This window comes from Trichomonas vaginalis, chromosome V (genome assembly GCF_026262505.1).
Source record: "Trichomonas vaginalis G3 chromosome V, whole genome shotgun sequence".
NCBI lineage: Eukaryota > Parabasalia > Trichomonadida > Trichomonadidae > Trichomonas > Trichomonas vaginalis.
The window spans coordinates 27274722-27292876 of record NC_067207.1 but is presented as its reverse complement, the minus strand read 5'-3'; the positions used below and the strand labels follow the sequence as shown (position 1 = coordinate 27292876).

At 33.0% G+C, this 18155-nt stretch overlaps 9 protein-coding genes across 9 annotated transcripts, besides 1 other annotated feature; 4 read left to right on the top strand and 5 right to left on the bottom strand.

Annotated features, from left to right (window-relative positions):
* Positions 1–740: 740 nt before the first annotated feature.
* On the top strand, positions 741–902 carry TVAGG3_0412010 (uncharacterized protein; the record flags this gene model as incomplete). The annotated part of the gene is made up of 1 exon (XM_001318997.1): positions 741–902. One exon carries the CDS (start codon positions 741–743, stop codon positions 900–902), a length of 162 nt encoding a protein of 53 aa, XP_001319032.1.
* Positions 903–2092: 1190 nt separating this feature from the next.
* On the bottom strand, positions 2093–5068 carry TVAGG3_0412000 (Ankyrin repeat family; the record flags this gene model as incomplete). Its single annotated transcript, XM_001318996.1, has 1 exon — positions 2093–5068. The coding sequence occupies one exon, from the start codon at positions 5066–5068 to the stop codon at positions 2093–2095; it is 2976 nt and encodes a 991-aa protein (XP_001319031.1).
* Positions 5069–6816: 1748 nt separating this feature from the next.
* TVAGG3_0411990 (protein of unknown function, DUF4106 family) lies at positions 6817–7869 on the top strand (the record flags this gene model as incomplete). Its single annotated transcript, XM_051233126.1, has 1 exon — positions 6817–7869. One exon carries the CDS (start codon positions 6817–6819, stop codon positions 7867–7869), a length of 1053 nt encoding a protein of 350 aa, XP_051102856.1.
* A 1148-nt stretch (positions 7870–9017) lies between these two features.
* Positions 9018–18155: part of a mobile genetic element that runs on past the window's edge.
* On the top strand, positions 10948–11484 carry TVAGG3_0411980 (protein of unknown function, DUF4106 family; the record flags this gene model as incomplete). Its single annotated transcript, XM_051233125.1, has 1 exon — positions 10948–11484. The coding sequence occupies one exon, from the start codon at positions 10948–10950 to the stop codon at positions 11482–11484; it is 537 nt and encodes a 178-aa protein (XP_051102855.1).
* Positions 12308–13543, top strand: TVAGG3_0411970 (uncharacterized protein; the record flags this gene model as incomplete). The annotated part of the gene is made up of 1 exon (XM_051233124.1): positions 12308–13543. One exon carries the CDS (start codon positions 12308–12310, stop codon positions 13541–13543), a length of 1236 nt encoding a protein of 411 aa, XP_051102854.1.
* Positions 14125–14462, bottom strand: TVAGG3_0411960 (uncharacterized protein; the record flags this gene model as incomplete). The annotated part of the gene is made up of 1 exon (XM_051233123.1): positions 14125–14462. A coding segment is annotated over one exon (338 nt), but the record flags the coding sequence as incomplete, so codon positions are not given.
* TVAGG3_0411950 (uncharacterized protein) lies at positions 15277–15465 on the bottom strand (the record flags this gene model as incomplete). Its single annotated transcript, XM_051233122.1, has 1 exon — positions 15277–15465. The coding sequence occupies one exon, from the start codon at positions 15463–15465 to the stop codon at positions 15277–15279; it is 189 nt and encodes a 62-aa protein (XP_051102852.1).
* TVAGG3_0411940 (KilA, N-terminal/APSES-type HTH, DNA-binding family) lies at positions 16132–16770 on the bottom strand (the record flags this gene model as incomplete). The annotated part of the gene is made up of 1 exon (XM_051233121.1): positions 16132–16770. A coding segment is annotated over one exon (639 nt), but the record flags the coding sequence as incomplete, so codon positions are not given.
* On the bottom strand, positions 16859–17473 carry TVAGG3_0411930 (organellar and viral DNA polymerase type B; the record flags this gene model as incomplete). Its single annotated transcript, XM_001293009.1, has 1 exon — positions 16859–17473. One exon carries the CDS (start codon positions 17471–17473, stop codon positions 16859–16861), a length of 615 nt encoding a protein of 204 aa, XP_001293010.1.

Here is an 18155-nt window from a genome sequence, read left to right as displayed (position 1 = left end):
CATTTTTTGCTTTTTAAAAAACGGTGGAAAATTTAAATTCGAACTCATAAAATTTCACATTTTATTCAGAATATTGATGAATATATGAAACAGCCATCGATAAATCTCGTTATATGAAATACATGAGTCAAATTGTGAGAAACTTGTAATTCTCAGACATACGATTATTTTTGATTCAAATGCTATTCGGCATTAAAAGCAAAAATAATCATATACACGAGAATTACACTTTCCCCACATTTTTAGGTCGCTTCACGCCCCTGACAAAACGTTGGAAAAGTGTAAATTTTCAAAAAGATTCATTCAATTCACTGATAAAATTTCACATTTTATTCAGTCATCGATGGCTGTTTCACATATTCACTCATCGATAACGCTCGCTATATGAAATCCATGAGTTAAATTGTTAGAAACACTTAATTTTGAAAAAGATCATAATTTCCGAAGTTGATGATGATGATGAAATCGTAATTTCATTATTTCAAACTCGTAATTCCAAAGTTTCAGAGTTTGAATCTATTCCAATATGCCATGTTTCAGAATCTGTTGATTTGATTTCTACAACCCTTTAAGGTCGAAAATCTTTTTAGAATTTTTTATTCTTTTTTATAATAGAATGCCAAGAATTATTGTCTAAATGGACTATTATCCCAAATTTTGATCAAAAGAACTCAAATTTTGTCTTAGACTTCCCATCAAATCAGAAAAACGTTTTTTATCATCGTAAGATAACTTCAATCATGCAAAATTCATTTTATCACTTCATACGCGAATCTTCATGCTTCAAACTAATTGCTTATCCATTTGTTGATATAAATACAACATGTGTTGCTCATCTCAATCCATTTGCAAAACTAGCATCTAATGCATCCATATTTAATGCACTCAACGCCTCTACATAACCTATCAATAACAAATTTACATTCCAACGCAGCAAACTTTTTTCTTAACATAAAGAAAACTTTGATCTTAATGACGATGACTCATATTCAGCCGATATTGGTTACAAACAACAATTAGAATACATTGGAGCCGAATAAATCTAGTTTTATGACGATTTTGATTTATCAAATCAGACTTTTCTCCTAAAAACTCTCCTCAAGCAACCAAAACATGAGATGAAGTTTCATTGTTGTCCCTTACGATGAATATATGAACTAAGATGATGAGGAAGAAGATTCATAATCGATGGAAAGAATGAAACATCTCAAAGAACTTAGAGAAATCCACATGAAGAAGAACAAAGACAATAAATCACGTGTCCAAAGGCTATGAGAAGTCAACCACTCTATGTCGTATTCTTCATCAGTTTACTCAAGGATTAGCCAACGCTCAAAGTTTTCAGCAAATCAAAGTTTTCCAAATCTGAGCAAGAAATATGAACAACAATGACGACTACATGGAATAGGAAGAAGAGTAAGAAGACACAAATTTCTAAGACTAAAAGGACAATAAGAATAAGAATAAGAATAAATAATTTACACGTCTTCAATTGCGTCAGAAGAGATTGGAGAAGCAAAGACTCCTGATATTTATATGTCTAAAATCTCTTAACGAAGAAAATTCTACAGCAGCAAAACTTTCTTCTCTCAATGATGAACTTGATGCCGAATTTGAATTTTGCAGAGAATTTGGATATATTATCAAAGATGAAATTTCAAGAGTTCGAAAAGAATTACAGCCAAAGCAAAAAGAAAGCTTCAGAACAAAAGAAAATTTGCCAAAAAATACCAACAATTATATTTGGAAACTCATAATGACAGAATTCAACAAAATTATCAGAATAATCATCCTCATTACAAACATTCAACTGTTGATAAGAATACAGATTATGCCAGAACAATCTCTCATCTCCAGGCAGAAGTTACGAAATTTGATAAAGAAGTTAATGAACTTCAATCATAAATTTCTCTTTATATTTTTTATTTATTTATGGTTTTACATTCATTTTTTTGGATACTTTATGCTAATACCCAGATTAAATATAAAATAATATTTTTGTGCGTTTTTTGCACTTGTATAAAGAAAGAAATAAAGAAAAAATAATAATAAAAATGTTTATCAAGTGTTTCATTAATATAATCTAAAGTTTTCATAAAGATTTTAGATAATTTTTTACATTATCTGATGCAAGATCCATTGCCGTTTTTCCTTCATCATTCTTTGCTTCTTTATCGGCTCCATTAGAGATAAGATATTGAACAACTTCAAGATGACCATTAAATGATGATAAATGGAGTGGAGTATTTCCATCTTTATCCTTTGCTTCTTTATCAGCTCCATTAGAGATAAGATATTGAACAACCTCAAGATGACCATTATTTGATGCATAAATGAGTGGAGTATTTCCATCATTATCCTTTGCTTCTTTATCAGCTCCATTAGAGACAAGATATTGAACAACTTCAAGTTCTCCATATTTTGATGCACAAATGAGTGGAGTATATCCATCATTATCCTTTGCTTCTTTATCAGCTCCATTAGAGATAAGATATTGAACAACTTCAAGATGACCATTATTTGATGCCCAAATGAGTGGAGTATGTCCATCATTATCCTTTGCTTCTTTATCAGCTCCATTAGAGATAAGATATTGAACAACTTCAAGTTTACCTTTTTCTGATGCACAAATGAGCGGAGTATATCCATCAGTATCCTTTGCTTCTTTATCATCTCCATTAGAGATAAGATATTGAACAACTTCAAGATAACCACGTGATAATGCATTAATGAGTGGAGTATATCCATCATTATCCTTTGCTTCTTTATCAGCTCCATTAGAGATAAGATATTGAACAACTTCAAGATGACCATATTTTGATGATAAATGGAGTGGAGTATTTCCATCTTTATTCTTTGCTTCTTTATCAGCTCCATTAGAGATAAGATATTGAACAATTTCGAGATTACCATATCTTGATGCCCAAATGAGTGGAGTATGTCCATCATTATCCTTTGCTTCTTTATCAGCTCCATTAGAGATAAGATATTGAACAACCTCAAGATGACCATTTTCTGATGCATAAATGAGTGGAGTATATCCATCATTATCCTTTGCTTCTTTATCAGCTCCATTAGAGACAAGATATTGAACAACTTCAAGTTTACCTTTTTCTGATGCATAAATGAGTGGAGTATATCCAATATTACCCTTTGCTTCTTTATCAGCTCCATTAGAGACAAGATATTGAACAACCTCAAGATGAACATTAATTGCTGCCCAAATGAGTGGAGTATTTCCGCAATTATTCTTTGCTTCTTTATTAGCTCCATTAGAGACAAGATATTGAACAACTTCAAGATGACCATATCTTGATGCATAAATGAGTGGAGTATATCCATCATTATCCTTTGCTTCTTTATCAGCTCCATTAGAGATAAGATATTGAACAACTTCAAGATGACCATATCTTGATGCATAAATGAGTGGAGAATATCCATCATTATTCTTTACTTCTTTATCAGCTCCATTAGAGACAAGATATTGAACAACTTCAAGATGACCATTTTGTGATGCATTAATGAGTGGAGTACTTCCATCATTATCCTTTGCTTCTTTATCAGCTCCATTAGAGATAAGATATTGAACAACTTCAAGATAACCATTTTCTGATGCATTAATGAGTGGAGTATATCCATCATTATCCTTTGCTTCTTTATCAGCTCCATTAGAGATAAGATATTGAACAACTTCAAGTTCACCATTTTCTGATGCATTAATGAGTGGAGTATATCCATAATCATCCTTTGCTTCTTTATCAGCTCCATTAGAGATAAGATATTGAACAACCTCAAGTTCACCAAAATATGATGCCCAAATGAGTGGAGTATATCCATCATTATCCTTTGCTTCTTTATCAGCTCCATTAGAGACAAGATATTGAACAACCTCAAGATGACCATTAAATGATGATAAATGGAGTGGAGTATTTCCATTATTATTCTTTGCATCTTTATCAGCTCCATTAGAGATAAGATATTGAACAACCTCAAGATGACCATTAAATGATGATAAATGGAGTGGAGTATTTCCATCATTATCCTTTGCTTCTTTATCAGCTCCATTAGAGATAAGATATTGAACAACTTCAAGATGACCAGTAAATGATGCCCAAATGAGTGGAGTCTGATTATTTTCGTTTTGAACTTCTTTATCGCAGCCATGCTCAATTAGAGATTTAACGAGTTTAAGATTTCCTTTTTCGCATGATTCGAATAAGATATTATTACGAATTTCATCATCATTTTTATTGATTATTTCTTCAATTGCTGTTTCAAATAAAGTTTGATCTCCTTTTCTTGAAAGTTCATCAAGATATTTGTAAACATCTTGATTATCGCTTGGAATGAAATAACGATTGTGATCGTGTTTGTTATTTCTTGATCTCAATAATGAATCATGAAGAGATTTGATAATATTGAAATAGTTGTTTTCATCACTAATGACAAGATTTTTATTGATTACTTGTTCACTGCAAAATTCGAAATGAATGCATTCAACGAGTGGTGAGAAAATTTCATTTTCGTTCATGAGAGAGAATATGAAATTTGCTATAGAATCCTCATCTTTGATGAGTAGTTTATCATTATTAAAAATACTTTGAATGATATCAAATCCGAGTTTCTTCGAAATTGATTTTAGATCATCTTGATCAATCTCGTAGAAATGAGAAGAAATGAAATCAACACATTCTGATATTTTACTCTCAGAACAAATATCAAAATAAATATCGAGTAATTGAATACAGTTATTTTTGTCGAGAACCATTTTGTCAATAACCTGTGTTTTATATGGATCAATCAGTTCTTGTATTCCGAGTTTATTTCCGATGTAGAAAAGATCTTTCGATATCGTATCATTGCATTCAAATTCTGTTTTATTATATTGTAATATCTCTTTCAAAACTTCATATGCTTCTTGTGATTCTACTTTCGTTTCGATATCAATCTTTAGTGTGTTATTATCTAATACATAAGTATTATAAATCATTTGTGAAAATGCAACAGCGAAGTATTTATTTATTTGTATTTCAACATTGTTTACATTTAACATAACACTTTCATTCATTTTGAAACCATGGACTCGTTCCAACATATGATTCTTTAGTTGAATTATTACCATTTTTTGCTTTTTAAAAAACGGTGGAAAATTTAAATTCGAACTCATAAAATTTCACATTTTATTCAGAATATTGATGAATATATGAAACAGCAATTAAGGGTTTCGTTTTGCTAAAATTGTCACTTTTATAGCATATTTGTTTTTGGATGTTTTGCGAAACCAAAAAAAACTATGATATACAATGTGTGTGTAAAGAAAATACTTTATTTACTAGTTAAAAAATCATTTGGTATTGATCAAGTTATTTTTTCTGGATAAGATATTATATGGATAATTGGATAGAAAATACAATTATATAATCTTGTACCTGGTTTAATTAAACTAATTGTCATCAGAAACTTGTAATTTTTATGAATTTCAGATTTTCTTTTCATTACTGCTTTTCTTAATAGGTCAAGTTCTTATTTACGTTATAAAGTATGATATTTACAAATATCAAGTTATCATGTTTTTTGAGAAATTATGAGAAACAAACAAAAATGAAAAAGATAGGAATAGCAATGAATATTGATGTGGGTATAGAAAATGTAAGAGATATGAATGCAAAGCAATCAGTATTTAGGATATTGACCATAGATTTCGAAAAAAAAATGCTGCATATTGAGCGAAAACTATGATTATATTATAAGGCTGTCATTTAAAACATAATGAAACTATTCCCTTTTCATTTTAATCGAATAAGATAGTAAAGATTTTTGAATTAGCTAGAAACTGATGAGATGTTTTCACAAATCAGATTTTTAATCTCTATAATGCATAATTCACTCAATATCTCAATTTTGATATTGCGAGATATTTTTGCTATCGGTTTCGCAATTTTGACACAATAGCAAGAGGGTTCTATATGCATTATTATCAACGTAGAATCTGAATATCATATCAGAAAATGTCGCAAATCTGACATTTACCCGACCAAATAGCAAAAATAATTGAATACTTTTCGCAAAAACTTTAAAAATCGATAAAAATATGAAATATAGATATTAAAGAGACTTTTTATATAATATTAAAAAAAAAAAGAAGGAGTGGGGCCTCCAGGCACTTCGTGCCCTCTAGCCCCTGAAGATGTTTAGTATACAATGAAGTATAAAATGAGGTTTTTTTTTGGGTGAAGGGGGCTTCCCAGGCACTTCGTGCCTTCTAGCCCTAAAAATTTTTGAAAGTCGTTGTCGTTGACTTTTCGGTAGAGGACTCAAAATAGTATAACTATGTCCGGACAAGTAAGGGTCTATCGTCGCTACAGAAAAGTTACGGGCGTTCAAGGAAGTATACTTTGAGAGACTCTTTAGAAACTTTAGACGTTTTACATAACCATCCATGTTTTTACTTTACATCCGATAAAAGTGGTTTGGAAACTGTTATGAGATGGTTAGAGGACATACATGACTATGATTTTAGATATGATGAGATAGAATATGAGAGAGGTCCTATAAACCGGAGAAAGTGTCATATAAACATCTGTCAAAAGCCTCTTTTTAACTTCACTTAAAATGCCACGTAGGATACGTAAGAATATACGTAAGAGGAAGAGAGCATTGAAACATCCAATAGTAAAACTAACACCACAACAACAGTTGCAACAACAAATAATGAATGACCCCACTATGTTGCAACAAATGTCAAGCAATCCTATGCTTTTAAACCGAGTTTTTGGTGCACAGAGTGGAGGTTTAAGAGCGGCACTTTTAGCGAAAATGGCAGGCTATGGTGGAGCTGCAGACGGAACAGCCTATAACCCTCAAAGTCAAATGAATTTGAGTTCACTCAAAAATCAAATATCAGATGTCAAAAAGTCAAACATAGACATACAGAAGCAAATAGGTGAAAACGAAAAGAAACTAGAATACGACAGACACACAAAGAAACTCAATGAGTTAAACGTAGAGAAAAAGAAGAAAGAAGAACAACTGAAAGAACTAAGTACAGAGGAATATGCGAAAAAAGTGTCAGAAAAAGCAGCAGAAGTAGCAAAAATGGAACAAGATGTCATAAATTTGAAAAACCATACTACTCAATATAAAGTACTGAAAGATGAAGAGATAAAACAAAAAGCCCTGAAGACATATATGGATAGCGATGAGTATAAAAAAGAAGTTGAAGCAAATGTAAAGGCAGAAAAACTTTTACAGTTGCAAAACCAAACCGTACAGTATGAAAACTTAGCACAAGAAAGTAAAAATGACGACGCGGCTATGCAAAAGGCAATGAAAAGCGCAGAATATATAAAAGCTAACAATGACTGGTTAGATGCCCAAGCCAACGCTAAAGCAGCTCAGCTTATAGGGTCAATAAGGACAAAAATACAAGCGGATGAAGACAGTTCAAATGAAGCTTTAACAAATGCTGACTTTAAGAACGCCTTCGAAGCTCTTCATAGTAAGGTGAAACAAGTGAACGACTTCTCATCTGGAAAGAAACTGAAGTCTGAAGGTTTCGACAAAGAGTTAAAAGAAGTAGCACAAAATATGACGAAAATAACAGATGCAGCAACGAGACAGGAAGTTCAAAGTGCCTATGACGCCGTTAGAGCAACTGTTGTGGAAAGTCAAGAAAAAGAGTTACAACAGACCAAAACAGACCTAGTAAATGCTTTCTTAAGAACGAAAAGTCAGATAGGACATTACGCTGCAGATGGAACTTATATACCACCAAACCCTCCAAGAGAAGCACCTGCACCAGGACTACCTAAAACATTTACGATGAAGTCTCAACAAAACATTGACGATGAAGAACTTGACAAAACATAGACAAGAAAGTTCATGAGAAATTAGATGAAGAAGTCATGACAAAACATTGACGATGAAGTTCATGAGAAATTAGATGAAGAAGTTCATGACAAAGTCTTTACAAAACATTGACGATGAAGTCTCAACAAAACATTGACGATGAAGTCTCAACAAAACATTTACGAAGAAGTCTTTACAAAACATTTACGAAGAAGAACTTTACAAAACATTGACGAAGAAGTTCATGACAAAGTCTCAACAAAACATTGACGAAGAAGTCTCAACAAAACATTGACGAAGAAGTCTTTACAAAACATTTACGAAGAAGAACTTTACAAAACATTTACGAAGAAGTTCATGACAAAGTCTTTACAAAACATTTACGAAGAAGAACTTTACAAAACATTGACGAAGAAGTCTCAACAAAACATTGACGAAGAAGTTCATGACAAAGTCTTTACAAAACATTTACGAAGAAGAACTTTACAAAACATTTACGAAGAAGAACTTTACAAAACATTGACGATGAAGAACTTTACAAAACATTGACGAAGAAGTCTCAACAAAACATTTACGAAGAAGAACTTTACAAAACATTTACGAAGAAGAACTTTACAAAACATTGACGATGAAGAACTTTACAAAACATTGACGAAGAAGTTCATGACAAAGTCTTTACAAAACATTGACGAAGAAGAACTTTACAAAACATTTACGAAGAAGAACTTTACAAAACATTGACGATGAAGTCTCAACAAAACATTGACGAAGAAGTCTCAACAAAACATTTACGAAGAAGAACTTTACAAAACATTTACGAAGAAGTTCATGACAAAGTCTCAACAAAACATTTACGAAGAAGTTCATGACAAAGTCTCAACAAAACATTTACGAAGAAGAACTTTACAAAACATTTACGAAGAAGAACTTTACAAAACATTGACGATGAAGTCTCAACAAAACATTTACGATGAACTAACTTCATCTAGTGAAAGTAGTGGCAATGAAGGAAAAAGAAGAGTTAAAAACTCAGTCAGGAAGAAAGTAAAGCTTGGTCCACGTGGGTTCTATTATGACATATAAATCCAACTATTCTATATTTTTACCCATATGAAATGTACGCCGCTCAGAATATAACGCCAACAGTTTTGGATGCCATGAACGGAAATGTTTCCGAATGGTATAACGAATGCGACAATGCCATTAGAAGGTCAGAAATAGTTCCTGGAACTTACGAATATACAACTGCTGTTTCTTATGGAAACGTAGGTGAGTTTGGAGAAGGTTCTTCAACAACAGTAGATATTGCTTGCGACAGGTTTCATATTATTTCTATTGACAACTCATTCTTATACGTGGAACAAGACATTGAAATAAAACCTTCTGCCAAGTTGTCTGACAAGAAAGGTTGCAATGGAATTTTCTATGTCGGATACCAATATGCTCCAGAAGTTTTCATGGGATATAAGATATATTCTAACTCTGACTTAGTTCAAACAGTAACATGGGCAAACTATGAATGGTTCGCTTTGAGAAACTCAGTACAACCACAAGCTAGAGAACAAACAGACCAGTATGCAACTATTGAGAAAATAAGAAGACTTGACCCTAACGTTCCAGGAGTTTATGTTGACCTTTCTGGACAAACTGCAGCAGCAGTAACCAAAGTAAAACTGAAACTTAGAGTCCCTTTGTCATCTTTCCTCATCTTCAGGTTTTTAAGATACTTGCCAAACTGGGCAGGAAAAATTTCTATCGAACTTACTCCAAGCAAAAATAACTTAGTCATTGCACCAACACAAGACCCATTCACTCTTACAGACGTAAAGGGAGCAAATCAAACGTCATTCGCCGACTTTTGCAAAGACAAAGTTGACTTAGACTTTGGTTTCTCAAACTTCAACACTGAAGTAAACTATTATTTCAATGCTGCTGGAACTGCTTGGGACCCAGTTAAGTTCACATGCGAAAAATTTGAATGCAAGAGAATAGAAAGCAGACTTGCAGTCTATATGTTGGACCCAGATATTTCAAATGCTTTAGCTGCCAAATATATTGCAGTTCCACTTATGTTCCCTATACACCAAATATCTGTCAAAGACTTTGCAGGTGAAGTTGGAAACCAAAGTGCTGACCCAGGTGCAAGAACAGATATTGCTTTAACAACTGCAATGAAACATGCAGATACTATGTTTGTACTGTTCAGACGAACTATAAATGACTATTCTTGTTTCTACAACCCCGGTATTAAATATCATATAAACATAGATGGCAAATATTATCCAAGAGAAGAATATTCTACAGTTGAAGATATGAGGTCATACAACTTGACATTAGATGCTATGAACTTTAACAACAACTTCACAACAACCATTAACCCTGAAATGCAAAGTTCTATTATGCCATATGTGAAAGTATGGACTCATGCAGGAGGTCAAAAAACTCAATATACAAATAGAGACCGTTCAAACTTTTGGCTTGGCATTCCATTTGCTGACTCAGAAGACTTTATGGGTGGTATTTCAACTGTTGGTACAGTTCAAATACAATATACTGGTGACAGAGACGGTCCAGATGAATTGAAAGCAAAGAAGTTTACAAAACCAATAGCACTTTTCACGGAAGATGCTCTTTTGAAGATTCGTTCGATGAAACCTGCTGGGGCTCCTCAGATTGGCATAACGACAGCTTCCATCGAGCAGATTTTGGCAGCAGGTCAGTAAGTTGTTCTTGAACTGACTTCTCTCCGTCAAATATTGACAGTACGCCAGTTTTGACATAAAATTGTAAGATAAACTTACCTTTAGAAATATCTGTAAGTTTTGTTGTTATATTTTTGTCAACGTCAAGAACTTTCACCATTTCAGTTATACCAACTTTCTTTGCTTTATGAAAATATTTTGGTTCAGCAAATATTGCTATTCTATAACATTTTCCATTGTTTGTGTAAAGAACTATTCTGTCAATGTATTTGTATTGTTTGTGAGTATAAACTTTGTTCTGCTTCAATTCGAAGAGATACTCAAATACGTCCATCTTTTTATTCTAAGTAAAATGTCATTTCCGAAAAATAGAAGCGTAAGTGTTTCAAAAGGTTTAATGGCGGTGGCAGATGTGAAGTTAAATTCACCAACTCAAACAAACAGTCAAAGTGTTATTGTCAATGTCAAAGAAAGAGATGTTGAAATGGGGAAACCATACGAAGACCAAGATGGTATAACAATAGTTCCTGTAAAAGAACAACCAACATACCCTGAAGTTAGCAGAGACTTAAGTTCTGTTGCAGATATTCGAAATGACTACCAACAACTTAAAGACAAACTTAAAACTCAGGAGAAGATTTGTCAAGCTTTAGGTATAATGTTAAACTTGGTCGAACACAACCCTGTAAAAGTGAACTCATATGTCATTGCACCTCATGAAGTTTTGAAAGAACTATTGAAACTTTTGACAGAGGCAGACGATATAAACATCAAAGAAATAGAACCCGACATTGCTTGCTGTGGTGTTTCATATAATGTCATTGACAAGATATACGTTATGAAAGGAGGTGAGACGTTGAACTTAAAATATAGTTTCCCAGACGTTATAAAAATATTTGACGACCACAACATTTCATTAAAATTTAGTTGCTAAGTAAATGGCAGAAGACATAGTGGTTTATACTATTACGACTAAAAACCCTGAGTCATATAATTCTATAACAACAAACTTACAAAGTCCTCAAGGACGATATTGTAAACTAACCTTAAACACAATGACGACTAAAGCCTGTTTTGCTCTTTTGACACCAGAAGACTTTGTTGTTGTGAATGGTAAAAAAATACTTCTTTGAAGATACTTACTCAGATATACCACCAACAGGTTTTGTTGACTTATTTAATACTTTAAGGACGGATGTAACATGTGCTGCAACTAGAGCAGGTTTCATTATGTTTGGATGTCCGACTGAGTTTACTATAAACGATATGAGCTATAATACAAAACTTATATCTGGTTTTTACTACCAACAGTTTCCTATAACAGGAAAAGGTGTCATACAAGGAATGTCTATTCCATTGACTTTAAGTACACCTATTTTATATATTGTTTCAAACTTAGGTTCAAAGTGTTATTCGAATGTCGACAGAAACTACTATGACCAAAAGATACTCATGCGTATAAACAACACATTCTCTGCTGGTTTGCCTATTGTTCATTCGAATGCAGAGTTTTCAGCTTTAGTGAACTCAAACACTTTAGCAAACATAAACTTAACCTTAGTCGACGCAAACTTTGTTCCTGTAAAACTTTTATGTCCTATGTATTTGTCAATGACGGCAGAAAGTTTCGAATTGGAAGATGCAACTGGTGAAAGTATTGTATTACAAGAACAACTTCAACAACAAATAGCTCAAGAACAACAAATGCAACAACAAAGTCAAGAATAAAAAAAATATTTTTTTTTATTTTTATAAAAATGTACAGAATAGATGTTTCAGATTTTTATGACTTCCAAGCATTCAGAAATATGTGTCCATTTCGAGACTATAACAAAGCAGTCGAGAATTTGAAACGTTTAGTCATTTATGTCGACTCTGCCCCAGAATGTTATGTTATGAAAGAATGGGATGTAGTCTTTAACAAACCTAAAGCGACAATAGTTTCAGAACAAGAATGTAAACAGAAACTTAAGAAAATAAAAGTCGTACAAGTTGGCATGAAGATGTTAGATGCTTGGGATATCTTATTGTCAAAGTTAGAAGATTTTTCAGTTCGTGGTATAAAGTTCTATACACCTTCTCCAAACTTCTATTCTATCTTCACTGGATATAAATACGAACAAGTAGAATGGAAAGAAAATGTTATAGAAGCTTGGTTAGACCATGTCAAAGAAATTATATGCAATGGAAACGAAAGAGTCTATGAGTATATCTTATGTTGGTTTGCAAACATCTTACAACATCCAAGTGCTAAAAATGAAACTGCTCTCATCATAATTGGAAAACAAGGAACTGGTAAGAACACATTCTTTACAGATATCTTATGCAAACTGTTAGAGGGCTATTCGAACCCGAATATGACAAACTTAGAAAACATCTGTGGCAAGTTTAACTCCTCAATAGAGAATATGAAACTTATAGTTTGCAATGAACTTCAAAGTATAGATACAACAAAAGTTTTGAACTCAGATGCTTTGAAGAGTCTTATAACAGACAAAGTTGGAGTTGTTGAAAGAAAATATAAAGACCAAAGAGTTTGTGAAAATGTTGCAAACTTCGTCATGGTTTCAAACAATGCTGTTCCGATGAAGTTAGAAAGTTCTGACAGAAGATATGTAGTTGTCAGAACGTCAGATTCTCATATGCAAGATACAGAATATTTTGACGACTTAGCAGAAACTTTGACATCTGACTTTTACAACCACTTGTTCTCATATTTCATGACATTAGATATTTCTAAGTTCAATCCAAGACAAATTCCACATACCGAAGAGAGACAAACATTGTTAGAAGCAAACAAGAGTGTATATGAACTGTTCATAGATGAAACTGACTTTGAGTGTTTAGATGAAAGGTCATTGTACGATTCGTATAAACAGTATTGTCAAGAATATGGTTATATGGCAGCTTCTAAACGAACATTCTTGGCAAATGTCAAAAGTCTTTTAGACGTACAGAATGGTGTATATACAAAGAAAAATTTTTCTGAGTAAATTTAAAAAAAAATATTTTTTTTATCCGATAGAAAAGATGACGAAATTCATCTCAGTAAACAAGTATATGTCAGGACTTAAAGAAGAACTTGACCCATTCACATATTTGAATGTTTACTTCTACCATTTTGAAAAGTCTACATTTGACAAAGTTTGGAACATCGAACCGGTTAAGTTTGCTATTGTGACTAAAAATGGTGCGAAATTTGAAGACTTAGACATAGAAGGTTTGTTAACAGTCAAAGAAAGTTTTGACAGAAGGTTTTCAAACCTTAAAGAAGGCAAAGCATACAAACTTGTTATACCTTATGAACCAAAGAAAGCAGACGACTATGAATATTATGAGTCTAAGATAGTTGAAGTTCAAGGTAAATTGGGTAAAAAGATTTTAGAGTCTAAGCCGGTGTTTGCTCCTAAAGAGGAAGAGAACATTGACATTGACCCAGAAATGTTCTAAAAATAAAATTTTATTTTTACATGTCAAATTTCTTTTCTCTGGCTCTGGTTCTTTCTTCTCTTCTTCTACTTTCTTTTCTTTCTTTTCTCTCTTCTTCTTTTCTGGTGGAGTTATGTCAAACTTCTCAGAACCATATTTTTGTAAAAGTTCTTTGTCCTTTAATAGCTCTTCTATTCTGTTTTCTATTTCATCTTCAAGAACAGCGCATGTGTCTTCTTTGCATTCTAAGAAGTTTTGTTGGACTTCATCTCTCCAAGAGGCGTCATCTCTGTCAACAAGTCTGTCATTGACAAATTTTAAGACTGCTCTGCTTAATGTTTTATGGTTCTTGTCATATTCCCAGAAACAGAACTTTAGAACAAATTCACCTTTCTTGTTTACACTATGTAAGATTTTATGGTCGACAGATGTTTTGCTGTCGAAAAGCTTGTCTCGAATATAGATAGCGAAATCGCTAGACATTTTCTAAAAGATAAAAGTTTTAATTTTTCTAAAAATATGTTAGAAAAAAAGTTTGCTGACATTGACAAGAAATTTGAGAATGTTTTAAACAAGAACAAGAGGAAGTTGGAAAATGCTCAGATAAAACCCATACATGACAAGTTCTTATTTGCTCAGAATGGTATAACAGGTCTAATTGCACCACCTGGGTCGGGTAAGACTTTCACTTATCTTAAAATGGCTGCACAACAACAAGAACTAGATGAGAAGAACCCATTCTATGAGTTAGTAGTCATTTGTAGTACTTCGGGTCAATTTGACCAAACCGTCAATTCGTTCAAAGATATTATAAAGAAGTCTAAGTTAGTATGTATAAAAGACTCTGAGTTGTTAGATTGGATAAAGAAGTACCAAAAGAGTTTTGAAGTACAATGCTATAAATGAGTATATAAATTCTAAGTTTAAAGACCCAAATGAGGAAATGCAGAGAATATTAGAGAAGAAACACTTCAGAAACAAACAGAAAGAGATAGAATACATTTCGAAGAAATTGCAATCTTACGATTGGAAGACTTACCCTCATAGATGTCTTCTTATCTTAGATGATTTCGCCTCTCATCCTTTGTTAAAGAACAGAGAACAAGATATGTGTCGAATTCTTAAGAAGCTCAGACACTTCAACATCTCTGTTGTCATTTGTGTACAGACAGCCAAGAGTTTAAGTAAGGATGTAAAGAGAATACTTACTGACATTGTACTTTTCCCCGGATTGTCCGAAGACGATTTCATGGAACTTATGAAAGAGTCCATGGCAGGTAAGTTTGACAGACATGAACTATGGGAGAAGTACAAAGTCATACAAGACCCTCATACTTCTTTCAGAATTCATATCTACGCGAACAAAGTTCAAATTGTAAAAAGTCAAGCGTAAAAAATGTAAGTGTTTAGTCTTAGTCTGTTGTGGTTCTGCAGCTTTCGGTTCTTCTGGCTTTGGAATGGACTCGGTTGGTGGTACGTCGGACATTCGTTTGTGTCCTGTCGGAAGGAAGAACTCGGAATGCCAGAAGGAAGAACTTTTCCTGTTGGAAGGAAGAACTCGGAATGCCAGAAGGAAGAACTTTTCCTGTTGGAAAGAAAAACTTTTCCTGTCGGAAAGAAAAACTTTTCCTGTCGGAAAGAAAAATTTTTCCTGTTGGAAAGAAAAACTTTTCCTGAAGGTCGGCCAAAAAGTTCTCAATTTTCGAAAATTTGAATGGTTTACGGACGGACAACAGAAAAAATTTTTCCTGTCGGAAAGAAAAACTTTTCCTGTTGGAAAGAAAAATTTTTCCTGTTGGAAGGAAGGACTTTTCCTGTTGGAAAGAAAAACTTTTCCTGTTGGAAGGAAGGACTTTTCCTGTTGGAAGGAAGGACTTTTCCTGTTGGAAGGAAGGACTCGGAATGTCGGAAGGAAGGACTCGGAATGCCAGAAGGACTCGGACAAGACAATTTACCTTATAGAGCTACCTGAGCCATCTTTGGTGTCAAGCTTGAAAAATAAATGGTTCATCTACTCTGCTTGTTTGAAGTTGTCAAAATACTCTGTTATTTTTTCTTTCAGTAGCGGTAAATCTTCTTTGAATGTAAGTATTGTACAACCTTTCATATCATAGTGTGTTTGAGGTAAAGTATCTTGAACTATCTGTTTAACATCTTCATTCGGTGTCATTGAAATCGGTAAGTTTTCGCGATAGAACCAATTTCTGTCAGATTTGTAAATCTTAGCAAGGTCGTAAAAGCTTTTGTTGTTTCTTCTGACTAAATGCAACATAACCATATCTCTGTCTTCTTCATTTTCCATCTCTTCAGTATAAATCATATACTTATAGTTCTTTTCCTTACCTTTTGGTACCGAACGTGGTATTCTTTTCTGTATGTTTTTGTCTTCTTTCATCATATCTTCTCTCTGCTTTGTACAAAGTTCGTCAAGTAGCATAAGTATGTAGATTGCATAACGAGGTGAAGCCCACATTGCTATTGAACTAACTAGGAACTTATGAACATATATACCTTTTAGATGTGATGGTAAGTTTTGTCTGTCTTGGTACATCTTTTTAAGTTCTACATGTTCGAACTCACTGAGGAGTTCATGAGTGCTATTTAATTCAAACCAGTCTTGTGGTTTCTTAGTATCTGGAGCAAAACATGCTGTCAAAATACTTTGCATTTGGTACATGTCATCTTTGACCGAACGAATGAGACGTAACTGTTTGTTTAACTGAACCCACTCATATTCTTCACTTATGGCTTCATGAACGATAGCAGTTGTTGTGTTCTCTGTTGTTGACATTACTGTCTTTACATACAAAATAAAAAAAATATTTTATAAAAAACTAGCGTTATTTTCTATCTTGTATAAAAGACCAAAAATAAACGCTTTACATGTATTTTTCAGCAACTTCGTCAAATAATTTTATAGCACTATCTATCTCATCTACTTCAAACGTTTCTTTACCTTTCATGGGAGCACCATACCTTTTCTCAAAAACTTCAAGCAGTTCTGTTTCAGCAGCTCTCATATCGTTAACGAACACAACCTTAACTCTATTGACTGTACTGTCATATCTTTTAGTTATATTAAATGTTCTTCCTATCTTATATCTCTTTGTATTGAAGTCCTTCGGTTTCTGAACGATGTAAAGTAAGCCTTCACTGCAACGTTCAGTATCGAATGAACCATATGTTATGAAATTATATCCAACAACTGGGTCAATCCAGAACAAAACTAGTGGTATAAGACTTTTGTCTATAAGATATGCTGTAGTTCCATGAAATCTTACCGATATCAAAAGCTCAGGATTTCTTGTCAAAATTTTCTGACTAGAAGCATTTCTAACCCAGTCGTGGGATGTTTTCTTTTCAGATAGTGTTAGAATGTCTGACAAGGAATATTTTTTGTATTTCTTTGAGTATCTTACGTTTAAATCCCCTATTCTAACCACTTTGGTCTCATTGTCTATCCTTTTAACTGTTTCAAACTCAGTGTTTGTCATTTTCTGTCTTTACATACAAAATAAAAAAATATTTTACAAAAAACTAACTTTATTTTTTCTATCTTGTATAAAAGATATGATTTCAGGGATTTTTTTGACGAAGTGTCAAAGTTCTCTTCGTAAAAATTTCACGATTTTCATAAGCGTTTTACATGGTAAACGTCATTTTTTTGACGAAGTGTCAAAGTTCTCTTCGTAAAAATTTCACGATTTTCATAAGCGTTTTACATGGTAAACGTCATTTTTTTGACGAAGTGTCAAAGTTCTCTTCGTAAAAATTTCACGATTTTCATAAGCGTTTTACATGGTAAACGTCATTTTTTTGACGAAGTGTCAAAGTTCTCTTCGTAAAAAAAATACAGTTATATCATGAAATTTGGTCATTTTTTTCAGCAAAAATATATTTTAGGTGGAACCAGGTCACCAGGTCACCAGGTCACCAGGTCAAATGAACTTCTCTTAAAATTACTGACAACATGACATTTTGACAACAACACAGGAAATAGATTTCATCGTAAATGTTTTGTCATGATTTCATCGTCAATGAGCGTAAATGTTTTGAAGAACTGAAGTGTGCCTATGTGCCCATGTGCCTAGGTCAAATGAACTTCTCTTAAAATTACTGACAACATGACATTTTGACAACAACACAGGAAATAGATTTCATCGTATATGTTTTGTC